Here is a 20155-nt window from a genome sequence, read left to right on the forward strand (position 1 = left end):
TAGGACATACACTATCTGCCTTATGAGTCGCAAGTGAGATTTTAGAAGTCCCACTAACACTGACAGAACCAAGAAGAGGTCTCATGAGTCGCCAAAGATTTCCGAATTTGGAAGCAGAAGTTCCAATTATATATAACGTTAGGGCATGCCGCCCGGTTGAAGACACATTCATTTCATCTGCCGCACCATTTCACCAACCAGCGTGCACGCTTAACTCTACAGCGATCTCTAGTCTGTAATTCAGACTGGACATCTTGTAGACGGTTAAATCCCCGAATCGACCACATTTCATAATTGGACCCCGGAGTCTTACTCCTCTGCATATTCCTTCCTCAACATTGAACGTCGACGTTTTACAATTCCAATCAACTTGCAGGACAACCTTCATATATAATATTACAGAGAAAACAGAATTTAAAGGTATGATTCATGCGTTGTATTTCTGGAACATTCAAACTTTTGCTCAGATTACAGAAGAATTGCATGCTAGCCGGTTTCAGCAAGCCGCAAGCAATTCCCATACTGTGAACCCCAATAAAATTGCAAAAAGTAATACATACGTCAAGACTCGTTCTTTCATGCTAAAAATTCTGCAGATCAGTCCAAAACACAGCGTCCGAGCACCGAGTTGTTTCCCATCACTATTGCGAAACCCGACTCAGATTTCAACCAGCCAATGTCCCTTGGTCCCTCTCTGACCGAACGTGAGATCTATATGTGGACCAATACAGCTCAGGCAACAGCTCCGTGTCTTGTAAGGGACGTCTTCTCAATGAAGGAGAATGATAGCGAAGGTCAGTTTCGTCAAACACTCACTGAGACGCCAGTTGCTGATCAACCGCAGGACCTAATACCGGCTTCTATTGGTTGAAATACATACCCTGTAGAACGGTCCTGATAATTGGCGTTGTGGTCGGAATTCAAGAAAGCGATAAGTGGACCGTATACACTGGTCAGTAAAAGTTTTCTTTTCAAGCTACCACTGAGGCTGTATGCACAGTCGACGATTCCATGGCCGTTATTGAATGTATTCTATGTCACCCCCTATCAAATGGCAACCTAGGTGGGACAAACAAGGGGACGGCAACGTCACTCAGCAGACCTCCCTCATTCACGCCTATTACTGCCATAGGCTACCTGGTACAGGTGATTGGAAAAGTTGCACCATTCCGCGATACACGACAGATCAAAGCCGCATCCATCAGTAAGTATTACAATTGTCACCTAGTAGCGCCTAACGTTAAACACATGCAATTCAGAGCCCTGTGACTCGACCAATGATCAATGGATACACGTTAAAACCGTCGTCGAGCTTCACAAGTCAAAATATGCAATACCAAGGCCCTTCCAAATACCAACCAAGATGGATTCGGATAAGCTCATGACGCATGATTCCCTGAAGCATCCATTGCCTGTCCATGTGCCATCTTCGCCTCTGACACACAGCACCACTTCCGTCCCATCCAGTTTAGTTGTAGATGGATACCATGCGAGTACTTTACCATATACTACTACTCCAGCCATCTCATTTTTGTAGGACCTGCCCAAATTTCTCCATCCTTCTCGACTGCATATGGCAGACTTGACTGATGTGACATTTCAGTCATATCTCGAGCACTACATACAACATTCGCTCGGTGATGTGCCGTGCTGCGACCTGAGCGAAGAGATTCAGACGCTTGACGAGACACCTCAAGTGTTTACCTCTCGAGGCTTCACTCTGTCACATCTACGCCGGATCCCAGAACTAGCACTTCTTGCCAATCGAGTGGTGAATGCTGAATTGAGGCGACGCGCTCGACCAGATGCGGAGAAAGAGAAAACTGACCAGACCCACCGAAAGTCCTTCGAATTTCGTTCTCGCCATACCCCACAGTGTATCAAGATGAAGCACCTCTTTATGTGGGCAATCCTCAAATTGTACGAAGAAGGCAGTATCGTACTCTATGTTAGACCTTTGCCCCCTTGTGGGTCTGCATCCAAACCATTGTTTAATGCTACCCTAACTAGCGCTAACTCAGCTCAACGTGATACTCCGTTCTCAAGCGTGGTATTTTCGTCTCCCGACAGTGTTTCATCCAAGTCCATCATTCCTCAAGAGGACGCTTACCTATCAGACGTGCCACCTTACGAAGAGGACGAGGCCTACGTTCCAGTTACAGCGGCCCTTCTTGAACAACCTGTGCGGGAAATAATGTCTGCAAGAGGTATTGGAGGCAAGAGTACAAGAGTTAGTACGGAGGACATCGCAATGCATTTAAAAAAGCTAGATAGTCGTTGGGCGTGTGTAACACTACAGGCTGTCGAAGAAGCCATAGATATCGTTGTAGTTGACGAATCACTCCTGTAACCACTTTGACTCACATGTCTCTTACAGCGACAATCGACTGATCGTTTTTCTGTAGCCACTTTGACTTACATTTCGCCATTAACCTACATGCAAAAAATGCTGACCTCACACTGGACAATACATTCGACTGATTTTTTCGTCACAAGGGAATCAGTATTGAGATATCAGGAGTCTAATCTCTTGCATTTGGGTGGCTTTTATTCATTGCATGGGCAACGATATAGGACTTGCGTATTTCACCAGATTGTGGTTCCACGAGGATTATATGGTTGTCTGTATCTACGTTTGCTCATGGAAGTAACACTTAGCACTAACAAATGTCGTTGTGATGGTTGTTTATTAAGAATAAACACCAATGACTGCGAATTTACTGGTGTCTTCACGTAGGTCCGCAGTATTATACAATCTATGAAGTATGGAAGCCCCACTACTGAGGAATCAAGAAGGAAAGTTACAAGGTCATGATGTCGAGTAATACCCACATTTACGTAACTGTAGATCAATAACAATACCTTATTAATCAGAGTCACGTGTTTTAATTAGTCGTGACTTAAGTTCACCTCTTCTTCCTCTTGCATCATCAACACCATCATAAACTTCTCCTTGGAAATTCCAGCGAGTCGTTGCTCCGTAGTTCATTCATCCCTGGAAACATTTGACGACTGCGTCCTTTTTATCCTCTCCGATAGCCACATGCCTTGCCAAAGGTCTTCCGCAAAACCGTCCAATTTACCTGAGGATACTATCTCTAGACCTCGTAAACGACTTGCTGTAATGTCTGCAAGCAGACCACGTCCAGTGGAGACGTCTACTACCAGTGAGTTAAATCGCTATACACGGTTTCAATAGCTGATCTCTGACCCTTAGACAACGACAAGGGATCTACATCCCTCGCGGCTACAGCTTGGGCAGAACAGCCTTGGCCAGAGATTGATCAAATACCTAGTTCAAGCAAACGGGGTCCTACAAGTATGTCCTCTGAATTCTCGCTAGTTGTTGCCTGATTCTATCACATTAGTCGTCGGCTATTGCAGTAAGCCAGGTCAATTCTGGCCAGACGGTGAAGAACCTGCATTCAAAGGCCAAAATTCTCGCAAGCGCGTATTCGTCACCAATGGCAAATTCGAAACGCGCACAGAAATCACACGCGACAGCAAGAAAATACGTCTCCTCAAGGACGCTGATCGCTCGTTCCAGTCGTTTCACCCGAAATCGGGCGATATCGAACTTTACCACGACTATTCGGACTACGATGGTACCGACGAAGAAGACCTGTTCAACATGGACGATAATGAATATATACCTTCCCCCACGACTGTTTCGATTCCACCGCGCGTTACTGTCAACGTACCGGTTGGAAGCTGGGTCGACAGACACGACCAATTAGACCCAGATGACGTCGATGTCTTATCGCAGGTCATGCATATTCCAGATATAGTCTACAAATTGCTGTTGCCCCCCTCTAACGATATCACTGTAGAAGAAATCTTAAAGTTCAAAGTACCCGACGTCGAAGTCGATTGCTTTACCGAGAGTGGGGCATCTTGCTTTTCCAGAGCGCGTCCGAAAGAGGACCTCGACCTCACAATCAAAATACCACCAAAGATTTGGGTCGGTAGCCTTCGAGAGTCACTCGACTCCACAATTCGGAGTGGAATGCACTCGATCCTCCATCCTCGATGCAAAGACTACCCGTTACCTCTTTGGATGTTGACTCTTTGGGAGAAAATGCACACAGTACGCGAGGCCAAAACGACGTGGGCGGATGCGCATAGATGGTTAATAGATATGAACAGAAGGTACGGTTTATTCACCCAGCCTTCACCCACTATGTGTTTTGACCTCACCTGTCGACTGCTGTTTCGTCTACCGTACTACAAGAACCTTGCCAACTCGGCTCTAGGCGGAAATAGAAGAACACTCCATCTCGCTAGCTTGTTGTCGGACGACGCTTGGTTATCCAACACGCTCGTGGACCTGATGATAAAGAAAACCGTCGATCAACTGGGTCCAGCACATACTGATATTGTCATCATGGACACCGAGCTTGTCGAAGCCATCTATAACGCAAAACCGGACTTCAAATCTTTACCTAACACCTTCAAGAGCTTAGAAGAAACACTCTCTAAAGGCAAGGTTCTCTTTTTCCCGGCGTGCATCCCGGAAGCGAACCACTATGTTGCGTTTCGCATTGACTTTGGACAGAAAACATTGTGTTACGGTATGTAATTGTGTTGTCTCTCTAAACGAAAACTTATTTGAAGACAGGCGACTCCCTAAATCTGCGAAACGCAACCGGAAACTTCATTGCTAAACTACAGCGATGGCTTTCCCTGCAGTTTAATGGCCCGTTCGCAAATCAAGGAAATACGTTGAATCACGCGACTCAAAAGGACTCATCCTCCTGCGGCATGTTTACGTTGAACACCATTGTTCACAACATATTTGGTGATCCCCTCGGTATACCTCGTCCTGCAAATATACGAGCAGACTGGTTCCAGAAGATAGCTCGAGACCAGATTGACATGGTAGCACAACCCAACCCTATCAATGTGTCTACGTCTAATCCTGATAGTCGGTCCCTCTTCTTTGACATCACCGGATGCGTCGTCACCAGGCTCAACCCTTAACGGAGGAACAGCAACGTTCAAAGAGGGCTGATATGATAAAACGATACAAGGAGAAGGCAAACGCACGAGCAGCAGAAACTGCGCGGGTTAGGAAACAAAAGGAAACTGAACAGCAGCAGGAGTCGCAGCAGGAGGCCCAACGGCAGAAGGAGATCGAGCAGCTAGAGGCTCAGCGGCAACAGGAGGCTCAGCGGCAGAAGGAGGCTCAGCAACAGGAGACCCAGCGGCAGAAGGAGGCCCAGCAGCAGGAGGCCCAACGGCAGAAGGAGATCGAGCAGCTAGAGGCTCAGCGGCAACAGGAGGCTCAGTGGCAGAAGGAGGCTCAGCAACAGGAGACCCAGTGGCAGAAGGAGGCCCAGCAGCAGGAGGCCCAACGGCAGAAGGAGATTGAGCAGCTAGAGGCTCAGCGGCAACAGGAGGCTCAGTGGCAACAGGAGGCTCAGTGGCAGAAGGAGGCTCAGCAACAGGAGACCCAGTGGCAGAAGGAAGCCCAGCAGCAGGAGGCCCAACGGCAGAAGGAGATCGAGCAGCTAGAGGCTCAGCGGCAACAGGAGGCTCAGCAGCAGAAGGAGGCTCAGCAACAGGAGACCCAGCGGCAGAAGGAGGCCCAGCAGCTAGAGGCTCAGCGGCAGAAGGAGGCCCAGCAACAGGAGACCCAGTGGCAGAAGGAGATCGAACTGCAGAAGGAGGCCCTGTGAAATAAGGAGATCGAGTTGCAGAAAGAGATCGAGCGGCGGCTGGAGATCGAGCGGCAGAAGGATGACCAGATGAAAGATTTGCAGAAGGAGATCGAGTGGTTGCGGGATCTCGAACAGCAACACTCAGAGGGACAAAAGACGGCCTTGGATGGCCGTGGTCAGGTTATTGTCGCAGGCGATAGTCTGGACGTCGATATCGAACCAGGCGAAGTCACCCTTGAAGGGGACACCATCAATCGCAGAAGTCCATCTCCTCGTCGCATACAGACACAATCTGTTCTCAGTGTTTCCGATGGGAAAAAACGACGTCGTTCAGTATCCCCTCCTCGGAATCAAATGTCCTACTACCCCTATCGCAAACAACGTCATCAAGAGCCCGTGCACAGAGAGTATCCGTCGTCTCAACGAGACCGTGACTACTCTGCTCATCATTATCGACCACGTTCTCCAGAACGCTTTACTCGCCGCGGTCGATCGCCCTCTCCCACTAGAGCACGAGACAATTCACAATATCCTAACCACTATCACAACACAGTCCATCGTACCGGCCATCGTTGTATGTTTTTACTCCTATAAACAAGCACTTTCTCATGATTAATTTTTGCCATTACAGCACCCTCTCCCCATCATGCCCCACCATCAAAATGGCGCCGTAAGTGCTTCGTGTCGTTATTGCCTACACTGATCTCATACTTTGATATATAGACCTTGATTCAAACTATCCGTCAATAAACCTCACTAGTGCAGCGCCATCTATTCCCAGGACTTCGTCGCTCCCAATGGGTTGTCTCCAGTTCGTGCCTTCTTCCACTGTGACAACGGTCGCAGGTTTTGATAGAACAGGCCCTCATCCTGTCCATAACTGAGTAACCCGTCTCGTCCTCGAACGAACTAACCTCCAACAGCATCATGACGGGCCTAACCCACTTTGCCTATCGGTTGAAAAATATCCCCAAAACCAACTTCTTCACATTGCTTGTTATCCCCCCTATCATCTCTTACACGTCATGTCTCGTGGAAGGTTAGTCGTGTCGAAGAGAACTGAAGTCAGACTACGTCTTTGGAGAGCGCAATATCCGGACGTACTGCTGTGGTTTTTTCGCAATTCGCTGTCTCACTCGCGGCCTCGACTAGCGGGTCTTCGCAAATCAGCAACACCTCATAGGCCCGCTAGGCGCTGCTTCTGGTCCACGGCCAAATTATCTGGACCAGAGGCCTCTTATTCTCAAAAGACGTAGGGGGGTATTCGAACATTATGACAACAACGTTCGAGATATGCTTCGACTTCTGTTTGCTCGCCGTTTCTGCTGCATGGGTGGTCTTTCGTGGCAACTTGCGATACAATTCGGTCCAGATAATTTGATTTCGACAGCCTTGTCTGGCCCTTCCACAGACGCTTCCATACACTCGAATGTTGAGCACATTGGTACCGACGTCAACAACACGGTAACGGACGCTCACATCAATCTTCTGTTGGGCCTGACTGACGACGGCTATACCTTAATGGCCACCCATGGACCTCTTTGCAGAGTATATGGGATGGGAAGGAGAATGGACCGCCAGCTTGGAGAGTTGGTTCTCAGGACATCTCACTGCGATACAACAAGGGGACTGGCACGCGTTCGCAACTCGTAGCCAATGGCCTTCAAGACTTTCACAGTATCCTTTAACTTCGTCAAAAGACAACATGAAGGCTATCACAGAGTCCCAGGCGGAACTTTTATGCTATGATATCGATAAGTTGGATCCCAGATCGTTCGCAGCCTTAGATTAACTAGTTTTCAAGTTGTCAACATTTTATCTCGAATATATCTTACATCTCTACCGAATATCTCTAGCATTTATCTTCAAGCAATGCGACATGCTTGCTTTTACTTACACACACTGTAACAATATGACTACAAGGAAACGGATTGTATATTTAGAACCATATAAAGTATGTCCTGAAACTAGTGGTAGTCCTGAAAGACATAGTAGTCTTGAAACTAATGGCAGGTCCTGAAAGTACGTCCTGAAACTGATGGTAGTCCTGAAAGACATAGTAGTCTTGAAACTAATGGCAGGTCCTGAAAGTACGTCCTGAAACTGATGGTAGTCTTGAAAGACATAGTAGTCTTGAAACTAATGGTAGGTCCTGAAAGTACGTCCTGAAACTAGTGGTACATAGGCTATTTGATCCTGGTCTTGAGGAGCTTCAGTCGCCATACTTGAACCACTAGGCAGGCTGGGACTTGAGGTTACCATTGCTCACAAAGGCGGCATATATATACCATCCTCGACTCGTCCATGCTGATGTACGAGGCATGAGGTAAGGCTTATCAGTGAGAGGCACTTCGATGATAAGCAGTATAATTGGTTCAAAGAAAGTCAGCTGTAGAATCCTACAGAAGCCCATCTGTTCATTTCTTTCCCGTGGCATCTGATTGACAGCAGGAAATCAAAAAGTGCACATGCTCACCTGCTGCGGTGGTCCAAGATAGTTCTGACAGCCAAAAGTGCTGAGCTTGCGACTGAAATATAACACTACCAACAAGTGAAATAAGATGAACCCCGTCTAAGAAATCATGTAGTGTAGGTCATGAACGTACGTCCTGAAACTACTAGTCGTAGGGTCCTGAAAGACGTGGTACGTCTCCGTTTGTTTGACATACAGGTAAATTTGGTTGTTTAACTTTCATTCAACGTTTTGGAGTTACTAGCCCATGTTTTTGACGGCCGTCGTTGATTTCTCGGGTATGAAAAATCAGGACTCATCAAGCTAGCAACGAAGATGATAATTTTTTTTTCTTATCCCACCTCACTTGCTCTAGGATAAACCTAATCCCTGCGTGATTCTCTTAGCACTACAAGCAAATCTTCCATCCTCTATTCCACATATGTGATCCTCTCTGCTGCAAGTAACGTGTCCTTATATGCTGCTTCTCGCATTGCAACCAGTTCTTCCTCTTTATCTATTAGTAACGCTTGTGTGTCCATTAAAAGCGGCGTGGCTTTTCTCTCTGGATATATTATTTACAATGACTGAATATAAAATAACCGTAATACGCATGAGCTTCTTGTTCTGCCCCAACCAATGCCTTTCTCTTACATCAGGAAAACCCTCCCAAGGCAAATTAGGGAGAATTCACAAAAATTCGTAACATTAGCACAATCACAGCTATTTATGAAGAAAGTAGCTAAAGATGATAATGTTAGACGAGTTTTTTTCTACAATACATCTAACTCTTCTAAGTCAGATAAACTATTACAAATTAGAGCTAGATATCAATATCATTCATAACATACATGTAATTATTGCTAAGTTATAGAGTACTACCTAAGGGTCATAAAACTATGCCTATTGAGAAACTCGACACCTGAATAGTGTGATCATTGATGCCGTGAGTGTGCAACAAAATTTTAAAATATCCAAGTCCAGCATTTGTGCATATTTGTTTGTACGTCGTCGCGTTTACATCAGTCGTGCAGTCGCGTCAGTATCTATGACAAGTAAGCCTATGTCGCGTGGTCGCGTTCAGTATCTATGACAAGTAAGCCTATGTCGCGTTCAGTATCTATGACATGTAAGGAGCCCCTTCAGTGACAAATTCCGTATTATACGGGCCACCCGACCTCCATAATATCCCGTATGAGACGGGCCAGCTGATCATGGGCCCATGTTGTGTATATTCTCGATGATGACAGATGGGCCGGGACACATATTATTTCCGATGGAGACGGGTGGGCCCATGTATGCCAATGATATATATATCCTTAATTTTGACGGATGGGCTGGGGGAATATGATCATTCATGGAGATGGGTGGGCCCATCTGGGTAATATGTAGAGTAGGATATTATAGACAGCTGGGCTGAAGAGAGATGTAAGGCAAATATTGTTATATAGACGGGCGGGCCGACGTGGGTGTATTACATATATGGGTGGGCCGAGGTAGGGAAATATTACATAGACGGGTGGGCTGACGTAGGGTGTATTACATATACAGGTGGGCCGACATGGAATGTATTACATATACGGGTGGGCCGACGAAAGGGATATCAGATAGACGGGTGGGCCGAGGGTGCGATAAAATATTTATTACATAGACAGGTGGGCCGAGGTGGGGTATAATTATATAGACGGGTGGGCCAATGTAGGATGTATTATATAGACGGGTGGGCCAACATAGGATGTATTACATAGATGGGTTGGCTGACGTGGGGGATAATACATAGACGGGCGGGCCGACGGGGGTGTATTACATATATGGGTGAGCCTAGATATGTTCCATCAAGACATACAGCTGATGTAGCCACCAGCGAATCAAACACATAGGATACATGTACACTATCAGTGCATATACCTACCATCAACCACCAAATCTAAACCCCTAAGCACAAAAACATGAATCGATCATGTGTGGCATTGACCAATAATCCAGGACTGAAGTGGAAAAACCCCACACCTGAACCCTGGTGTGCAACAAATCCTATTTCTAAGCATGGACACCAGAAGCACAACACTCACAAAAATATATATGTCAAATTTTCAGTGCCAAACCCCAAACCGAGATGTACCAACCCCCAAACCCCAAACCCCAAAACCCGAGACTGCCGGGTCTCGGGTATCGGGTGTCCGGAACTCGGAACTTGGGAGAATTTGGGGAGATCAATACAATTTAATTTACAATCGAGTTGATTGACAACACATTGACTTACCCATGTTTGCAATATATTTTTGTTTAGACATACCGAGTTCCGAGTTCCGGACACCCGAACCCCGAAACCCAAGACTGCTGGGTCTCGGGTATCAGGTGTCCGGAACTCGGTATGTCTAAACAAAAATATATTGCAAACATAGTTAAGTCAATGTGTTTGTCAATCAACTTGATTGTGAATCAAATTGTATTGATCTCCCCAAATTTTCCCAAGTTCCGAGTTCCGGACACCCGAAACCCGAGACCCGGCAGTCTCGTGTTTCGGAGTTCGGGTGTCCGGAACTCGGAACTCGGTATGTCTAAACAAAAATATATTGCAAACATGATTAAGTCAATGTGTTGTCAATTAACTCGATTGTAAATTAAATTGTATTGATCTCCCCAAATTTTCCCCGAGTTCTGAGTTCCGGACACCCGATACCCGAGACTGCCGGGTTTCAGGTTTCGGGGTTCGGGGGTTGGTACATCTCGGTTATCGGGTGTCTGGAACTCGGAACTTGGGAAAATTTGGGGAGATCAATAAAATTTGATGTACAATTGAGTTGATTCACAAACACATTGACTTACCCATGTTTGAAATATATTTTTGTTTACACATACCGAGTTCTGAGTTCTGGACCCCCCAACCCCAAAACCCGAGACCCAGCAGTCCACAATTCTGGGGTTCAGGGGTTGGTAAAATGTGTATGAATATATGAAAGGTTGAATGAAATATTTTTGAAAGATGTCTCATATCAAATGTTAAGTCCCGAGTTTCGAATTTCGGGTTTCAAGACTCCAGGTTTCGGGACTCGGCACTCCCGAAATCCGGAAGTTGAAACTCGGGATTTGACATTTGATATGAGACATCTTTCAAAAATGTTTCATTCAACCTTTCATATATTCATACACATTTTACCAACCCCCAAACCCCTGAATTGTGGACTGCCGGGTCTCGGGTTTCAGGGTTCGGAGGTCCGGAACCCGGAACTCGGAACTCAGTATGTGTAAACAAAAATATATTTCAAACATGGGTAAGTCAATGTGTTTGCCAATCAACTCAATTGTAAATCAAATTTTATTGATCTCCCCAAATCTCCCCAAGTTCCGAGTGCCGGGACCACCGAACCCCGAAACCCGAGACTGCCGGGTCTCGGGGTTCGGGGGTCCGGAACTCGGAACTCGGTATGTAGAACAAAAATATACTTTAAACATGGGTAAATCAAATTTTATTGATCTCCCCGAATTTCCTGAGTTCCGAGTTCCGGGACCCCCGAACCCCGAGACCTGGCAGTCCACAATTTCGGGGTTCAGGGGTTGGTAAAATGTGTATGGATATATGAAAGGTTGATTGAAACATTTCTGAAAGATGTCTCATATCAAATGTCAAGTCCCGAGTTTTGATTTCCGGGTTTCAGGACTCCGGGTTTCGGGACTCCGGGCTTCAGGACTCAGCACTCTTGAAACCCAGAAATCGAAACTTGGGACTTGACATTTGATATGAGACATCTTTTAAAATGTTTAAACCAACCCTTCATATATCCATACACATTTTACCAACCCCCGAACTCCGAAATTGTGGACTGCCGGGTTTCGGGGGTCTGGGGGTCCCGGAACTCGGAACTCGGAATTTGGTATGTAAGACAACAAAAATATCTTTCAGGGTTCAGGGGTTAGTGAAATGTTTATAGATATACGTAGATTAATTCAAACATGTCTGAAAAATTTCAGTTCATCTCAAATGTCAAATCCTGAGTTCCAGGACTTCGGGACTCAGCACCCGGCACCCGGCAGTCAGGGTTGGGGGTTCGGCACTGAAAATTTGACATTCAGGTGTTCAGGTTTCGGGTGATATCTAAATCAACAACGTCGAGTTCTGCCAAAGCGTGAAACTTGAAACCCAGTGTGCAACATGTTGATTTTTCATTTATATCACACAAATCATCGAGTTCCGAGTGCCGAGGGCTGAGACCCAAAGCCTGAGACCCAAAGCCTGAGACCCGAAAATATGTACACAACATGTCCATTTTTCACTCACTGCACAAATCACCGAGTTTCGAGTGCCAAAGCGTGAAACTTGAAACCCAGTGTGCAACATGTCCATTTTTCATGTACATTACACAATTCATTGAGTTCCGAGTGCCGAGGGCCGAAACCCGAACCCCAAGACCTGAAAATATGTATGCAACATTTCCATTTTTCACTTGTTGCACAAATCACCGAGTTTCAAGTGCCGAAACCTGAAACTCGAAACCCGGTGTGCAACATGTTCATTGTTCATTTACATTACACAGATCATTGAGTGCCAAGGGCAGAATCCTAAAACCCGAAGCCCAAAAACATGTATGCCACATGCCCATCTACTCATTGCACAAATCACCAAGTGTCGAGTGCCGAAACCCGAAACCCAGTACTTCAAATCAGTAGTCGGGTACTTGGTACTTGGTTCTGATACTTGGTACCCGAGAATCAGTAGTCAGGTACTTGGTACTTGGTTCTAATTCTCGGTACCTGGGAATCAATAGTTGGGTACTCCAGCCAATAGTCCCGAGTCCTGAGTACTGATACTTGGTATTCGGTAGTCAGGTTTGGAACTTGGGTCTTGGTTTGGTTATCATTTGACTGAGATATTGGTAGGCAATATTGGCACTCGGAGCTCAAATACTGACTATCAACTATCAAGTGTCGGGACTTGGTAATCGGTAGTTGAGACTTGGTGCTTAAATGGATATTGCATATATACATAAAAATACAAAATATGTTCCTATGTGTTCATTTCTAGGTGAACAGACTTTGGAATTATATCTCAATCATCTATTCAACAATAGAAACAATGTATCAGGAGCTCAGGACCATAGGGTAATCCTTTATTGTATAGTGTACCTCCCCCTCTTCTGGTGGTTCACCCACTGGGGGTTTTTCCCTGTAAAGCTGGACCTCAAGGACTGTAGGGAGTCTATTCCTGAGCATATTCAGAGTAGATATATCATATAACCAGCCCAGGACACACAGGATCCTTCTCCAGGAACAAAGCATAGACAATTGCACTTGTGACATTTTTTCACAATTTTCAGTATCTTGCCCTTGCATCCATGATCCAACCTTTTAATATATAATGAGCATAGCTTATATTCTTGCTTCTTATGACCAAGATCAGCTCACAATAGGCTGGAGTTTGTGAGCTAGTGTGCATACTTGCCATTTTGCCTGATAAGGGGCCCATGCCTTCAAAACATTGAATCTTCATAATCAGAAACCTGGGGTACATTTCAAATATCTTAAGTATCATAGATATAAATTTACAGACAAATCAACCAAGAATTAAGTACTGAGGAAGTGAAATGGGTAAGAAATTGAGTGTGGGAAACTTCAAAGACCCAAAGCATCGAAAATGGTTAGTTGAGCAGTGGTAGGACTTTAATGCTGGGTCAACTCATATTTTCACTATATCCCTTCTACCCACCCCCTACCCTCAGGGCAGTAGGCAGTATGGGTTCCTTGGGTAGTTTACAATCTATCCTACATATTTGTAATGATATTTTTGGCCTGAATCATATATAAATGTGACTTTGTATAAAAGATGTCTACTGTCACTCTCCACACATCATTTTGCCTATCATTACATCAATCCTTCATGAATATTTCTAAGCTTTTAAGCTATTATAATGGATGTATATGGGTGTTATTCCAGGTCTCTGATCACATCACAGGCTTGTCATGTTGGATATCTCGACATATGTAATGTGCAAGTCTTGCTATTAATATTCATTCTTTATCTTTAGACTCACTTACTGCACACATGTATTTCATTTGTCATTATTGATGTTTTGGATTTCTTTAGCTTATATCTTGGTCACATGGTAACCAATGGACGAGAAAAGACTACAAATAAACTCACCTAGACTCGGACTACAACCTTGATTAAGCTGACTACTGATTCCCAGATACCGAGTATCAAAACAAAATACTGAGTACCAATTACCATGTACCAAGTACTGCATAATGAGTAACAAGATAACCAATTGACAAGAAAAGACTACCACTACACTCACCTGGACTTGGACTACAACCTTTGGTAAGGAAGTTAAGCATAATAACAACTTTCATTTTTTCATTATTGCTGATGTTTTGCTGAATGACAAGGAAAGACTACCAAATCACTCACCTTGACATGGACTACAACTGTCATTTTTCATTATCATTTGCCTATATTGACTACCAAGTCTCGAGTACCAACCACTGACCACCAATCACCGAGTGCCGAGTACCGAGTACCGATAGGGAATAGTGTGGGTGAACCCCGGGGTATGAGTAGCACTACCCCCACCCATACCCCATGATATACCCACACCCACCTTGTGGGTGTGGGTTTTTTGGTGGGTATCAGGGAGAAACTACCGAGTCTTGAGTACCAACCACTGACCACCAATCACCGAGTGCCGAGGACCGAGTACCAAGTACCGAGTCCTGAGTCCTGAGTCCCGAGTCCCGAGTCCCGAGTCCCGAGTCCCGAGTCCCGAGTCCCGAGTCCCGAGTCCCGAGTCCCGAGTCCCAAGTCCCAAGTCTCAAGTCTCAAGTCCCGAGTCTCGAGTCTCGAGTCCCAAGTCCTGAGTACCGAGTCCCAAGTACCAACCACTGACCACCGATCACTGAGTGCCAAGTACCAAGTCCCAAGTCCCAAGTACTGAGTACTGACAAATACAATTCCCAGGTTATTTGAGCCCTACACCAATGGATAATACATACAAATACAATTTGTGTCCATTTGAAGTACCGGGTTTCAGGGTTTGACACTCGACACTTGGTGATTTGTGAAATGAGTGAAAAATGGACATGTTGTGTACATGATTTTGGGTTTCGGGCTTTGGGTCTCGGCCCTCAGCACTCGGAACTCGATGATTTAAGTAATGTAAATGAAAAATCAACATGTTGCATGCCAGGTTTCAAGTTTCGGGTTTCAGCACTCAAAACTCAGTGATTTGTACAGTGAGTGAAAAATGGACATGTTGTGCACATATTTTCGGGTCTCGGGGTTCGGGTTTCGGCCCTTGGAACTTGGAACTCAATGACTTGTGTAATATAATTGAACAATGGACATGTTGCACACCCGGTTTTGAGTTTCAGGTTTCAGCACTTGAAACTCGGTGATTTGTGCAACAAGTGAAAAATGGAAATGTTGCATACATATTTTCGGGTCTTGGGCTTCGGGTCTCGGCCCTTGGCACTCGGAACTCGATGATTTGTGTAATGTAAATGAAAAATCAACATGTTGCACACTGGCTTTCCAGTTTCACACTTTGGCACTTGAAACTCAGTGATTTGTGCAGTGAGTAAAAAATGGACATGTTGTGTACATATTTTCGGGTCTCGGGGTTTGGGGTTCGGCCCTCGGCACTCGGAACTCTATGATTTGTGTTATATAAATGAAAAATCAACATGTTGCACACTGGGTTTCAAGTTTCACGCTTTGGCACTCAAAACTCGGTGATTTGTGCAACAAGTGAAAAATGGAAATGTTGCATACATATTTTCGGGTCTCGGGGTTCGGGTTTCGGCACTTGGCACTCGGAACTCAATGAATTGTGTAATGTACATGAAAAATGGACATGTTGCACACTGGGTTTCAAGTTTCACGCTTTGGCACTCGAAACTTGGTGATTTGTGCAGTGAGTGAAAAATGGACATGTTGAACAATGGGTTTCAGGGTCTCGGGTTTGAAAAAATAGCATAATAACAACTTTCATGTTTTCATTATCATTTGCCTATATTGACTACTGAGTCTGATAAGAGACCCCTTGGATGATTCATTGCTCAATGAAATACTACCTGATTGGAAGTGTGCTGGTTATCAGATATTCATTTGTCGACTCCCGGGTCCTGGAACTTGGAAGTCGGTACGGTTGACCCAAATTTGGGTGGTCGGAACTTGGCGTCTCATAGGGCAACACAAGCTTCACACCCTGGATTCCAAATTCTGCAAGACAACCTGTGCACCATCAAAGGCCATGTCAGGAGATCACCTGCTGCTCCGGGAACTCGGGAACTTTGATTTATTACCTCCTCTGAGTACGGTTGACCCAAAGGTTGGTAATCGGAACTTGGCTTCTCATAGGGTAACACAAGCTTCGCACCCCGGATTCCAAATTTTGCAAGACAACCTGTGCACCATCAAAGGCCATGTCAGGAGATCACCTGCTGCTCCAGGAACTTGGTAACTTTGATTTTATTACCTCCTCTGATTTGGTTGATGTACAACTACCTCAGCTCCATCGTGTTTACAATTATGATACACATGGGCCCACCCATCTATATTTTATACCACCCTCGGCCCACCCGTGAATGTGATAACAAGTACCTACCCATCTATCTCATACACATCTACCTTAATACACCCATCTGCATAATATCCAACTACCTCAGCCCACCCGTCTACCTAATATTCATGTACATCGGCCCACTCATCTACTCTATATATCCCCTGCATGGGCCCACCCGCCTCCATCGGGAATAATTTGCCTCCCGGCCCATCCATCATAGTCGAGGATATTTTTATCATGGGCCCATGGTCTGCTGGCCCGTATCATACGGGATATTATGCATGTCCGTTCCCTCATATTATATGGAAATAGGTCACTGTAATATGTGATGTAAGCCTATGTCGCGTTCAGTACCTGTGATAAGTAAGCCTATGTCGCGCGGTCGCTTTCAGTATATATGACAAGTAAGCCTATGTCACGCGGTCGCGCGAACAGGCAAGCCTATGTCACGTTCAGTATCTATGATAAGTAAGCCTATGTCATGCGGTCGTGTTAGTATTTATGACAAGTAAGCCTATGTTGCGCAGTCGCATCAGTATCTGTGGTAAATAAGCTAATGTGAAATAGCATACATGACTGCTAAATGAGAATAGCAAGACAAAGTCACAGTGTCTGTGGTAAGTAAGCCAATGTGAAATAGCATACATGAATGTTAAATGTTGTGCTGTCATGTCAATTGTGTCAGGATCTGTGGTTAGTTAAATAGCATACATGAATGTTGAATGTTGTGCTGTTGCATCAATCACATCGGTCTCTGTGGTAAGCAACCCGAAGTCGCACTGTCACATCAATCACATTGGTGTAAAGAGTTGATTCCTGGTGGGCTATACAAAAGGTGTTACCTTAAGACTCAATGTGCAAGTGAGATGTTTGTCCAAAAGAGACTCCCTTGTAGGATTATCTCTTGATATAAATGCAAGAGATATCTTGTTAAGATTGAAGGAGAGAGAAGGAAAAGATACCTCAAGTGTGTTCAGAGTTCAGAAGAATTGTCTGAAGTGTCCGATGAGTTGTCTGAGGTGTCCGGTGTAGATGAGGAATCTTGACTATAGGTGAAAACACTTAAAACAAATGGGTGCTCTACAGCAAGACCAGGATACGAGACAACGACTCGACCCAAAGGACAACCACTGAGAGAAGTTCCTTGGAATTAAAATGGAGGGAAACTTTATGAGCTAGGCGGGCACTAACAGGTGTGAGAAGGTAATGCGCATGAAGGCGCACGAGATGCGCACGTGAGCGGGAGGTTCGAGAATGCACGCGCGCGAAGCGAAGGCGCGCCTAGAACGTTAAGGGAAGGTTCCTATTTGAAGAGTGGATGCACAGATGATGGTTGACAGGAAAATAAGATCTGATTTCAAGTGAGGAGGTGATCTATACACTTTTCCAGTACACAAAGATAAGGGGAAAGTAAGTCCCAGAACCAAAGGAATCCCTTCTGTATTTAAGAATGGAGATTACGCTATGCAGCGCGCTTCTGAGCACGCTCCCGAACCGAGTAACCATATCAACTCTAATTATAACTAAGTTTAAATAGACTTTCTATATGTAGCGTGGACATCGGACGAAAAATTTCATTAGTTCAATGAATGAGATAGGAATAACGCACCAGCAAATCAGTAAGGACATGGGATGAATGGACAGACGGTAGCAGCGAAGACCTAGGAGGAGGCACACGAATGCGCGCGAAGTGCGCATAGCGCGAGCGCAGGTAAGGCGCACCTGAGTGCGCGCGAGACTGGTCCTTTGGATTAGAGTTGGATCATATAGGAATGTATGGATAAGGGCCGCATACTCAGCATTGAGACGTGCGAGTCTCTACATCTCCCGGGGACTTACATTCTGAGTGTTCCCACTCAGTGCTATAGCGCGGGATCTTGGACTTAGAGAAGTGGTGATAGACAGGGATCAGGTGATTGTGAGAGTAGGGTCGTCCTTTGATAATCGCTGAGCATCGATGATGTAATCGGGGGAGATGTTGATAAGAAGATGGACGCGTTCTCGCGATCTCTTGACTTCTTTCTTATCAATCTCTCACCATGCCTACTTTCAATGTTGCTGGGCTGAACGCCACTCCTTCTCCTGAGCCTGTTCCAGTGGCGCAAGGGCCACCTGAGGACGCGCCTATGGGCGACGCTAGTGCAGAATCCAATACCGATCGCCTCCTTGCCGCTTGGGCCTCCATTCTGGTCTCCTTGGAAGGATGTGTGGTGTCCTGCGCCTGATCTCAAGCCGGAACTCCTCGAGGATCAAGAGATGTGGTTGCACGAGTGGTATTCTGTGCTGGTGAGTGCGCTTACATGTATTCATCTATTGTGGTCTGACATTCCTAGGCCACCTTGAACGGCTGTTCCACGTGCGTGGGTGTGTTGGCGGTGGCGCTGGAGATGGATGATAAGAGCGTGGAGTTGTTAAAGCAGGGGCAGAAGTGTTGTAAGGAGATTGAGGTGGTCGTGAAGGACTGGAAGGTGAGGGCGATTGCATCAGTTCCACAGGCGCCTCCCATGCAAGCTGCATGCGCCACTGGCACGTCCAAAGTTGAGGCGCGTGCCACTGACGCGTCTGGTACTGATTCCAGTAAGAAGGTGTGTGCTCTGTTTCCTGCTGGCGTGCCACTCTATTAACATGTTTGGCTGCACTAGCCTCGCGTCGGGCGCATGTCTGTGGTCAAGGCGTGGCGCTGTGGCACTTGCATTGCCAAGGACATAGACTGCGGAGGCGCGCCTGGTCGCCGCTGTCCTCCTTGTGATGTGTCCAAGCGCGCTTGCACTTTCTGTAAGTTGCGCCTCTTGTATGTTGTTGGTGCACGCCACTGACTGCTGTGGATTAGCTAAGCGCAACAATACAGATGCGCCTAAGGCACGCCCACTGCAAACCAATGCCTAAGTGTCCTATTGCTGAGTCTGCAAAGGAGGCCGCTTCCTCCATTGCAGTTGAGGATGAAGAAGAATCCGAGAAGTCTGAGATGGATGTGGAGATTGTTGGAGAGCACTCTGTGGAGGAAAAGGTCAGTGCGCGCCTCACGTGATATTCCTGTGCGCGCTGTTGGTCCTTTAGCGTCTGGTTCTGCGCCTAAGGGAAAGGACAAGTCCAAGGATCCAGCGGTGGAGTTGAAAGAGGCTCGCGCGGTGTCATGCATGGTATGTGATTCATACCATGTCAGATATATATAGAGAGTGATAAGGAAGATATGAGAGACTGTCTAGCCCTTTGTCACTAAGTTACCTCTCTATTTTTCCTTTATTTCATTGTCTTGTATTTTATTTCTCACTTTACAGGCTTATTTTACCTTGTATTTGTATCAAGCATGTGACCTTCTGTTTATTTCTCATTGTTTATTTTTATTTGGCTTCTTTCAGCCACCAAGTTTTGTATCTCTATTTATTTCTGACTGTTTATTTGTATTTGGCTTCTTTCAGCCACCAGCTTTTATTTGTCATCACATCATGTGACTGGGAAATATTCTGGTTTGTAACATTATTTAA

At 45.6% G+C, this 20155-nt stretch overlaps 3 protein-coding genes across 3 annotated transcripts; all 3 read left to right on the forward strand.

Moving 5' to 3' along the window:
- Nucleotides 1-676: 676 nt before the first annotated feature.
- Nucleotides 677-2350, forward strand: F5891DRAFT_953242 (uncharacterized protein; the record flags this gene model as incomplete). Its single annotated transcript, XM_041375167.1, has 5 exons — nucleotides 677-803; nucleotides 845-952; nucleotides 1001-1204; nucleotides 1260-1474; nucleotides 1538-2350. The coding sequence occupies 5 exons, from the start codon at nucleotides 677-679 to the stop codon at nucleotides 2348-2350; spliced, it is 1467 nt and encodes a 488-aa protein (XP_041225454.1).
- Nucleotides 2351-3124: 774 nt separating this feature from the next.
- F5891DRAFT_1189351 (uncharacterized protein) lies at nucleotides 3125-5678 on the forward strand (the record flags this gene model as incomplete). Its single annotated transcript, XM_041367147.1, has 5 exons — nucleotides 3125-3167; nucleotides 3218-3319; nucleotides 3369-4571; nucleotides 4619-4902; nucleotides 4968-5678. The coding sequence occupies 5 exons, from the start codon at nucleotides 3125-3127 to the stop codon at nucleotides 5676-5678; spliced, it is 2343 nt and encodes a 780-aa protein (XP_041225455.1).
- A 69-nt stretch (nucleotides 5679-5747) lies between these two features.
- F5891DRAFT_1189352 (uncharacterized protein) lies at nucleotides 5748-6544 on the forward strand (the record flags this gene model as incomplete). The annotated part of the gene is made up of 3 exons (XM_041367148.1): nucleotides 5748-6234; nucleotides 6292-6330; nucleotides 6384-6544. 3 exons carry the CDS (start codon nucleotides 5748-5750, stop codon nucleotides 6542-6544), a joined length of 687 nt encoding a protein of 228 aa, XP_041225456.1.
- Nucleotides 6545-20155: the final 13611 nt, after the last annotated feature.

This window comes from Suillus fuscotomentosus (genome assembly GCF_016647785.1).
Source record: "Suillus fuscotomentosus strain FC203 chromosome Unknown F5891scaffold_30, whole genome shotgun sequence".
Lineage (NCBI taxonomy): Eukaryota > Fungi > Basidiomycota > Agaricomycetes > Boletales > Suillaceae > Suillus > Suillus fuscotomentosus.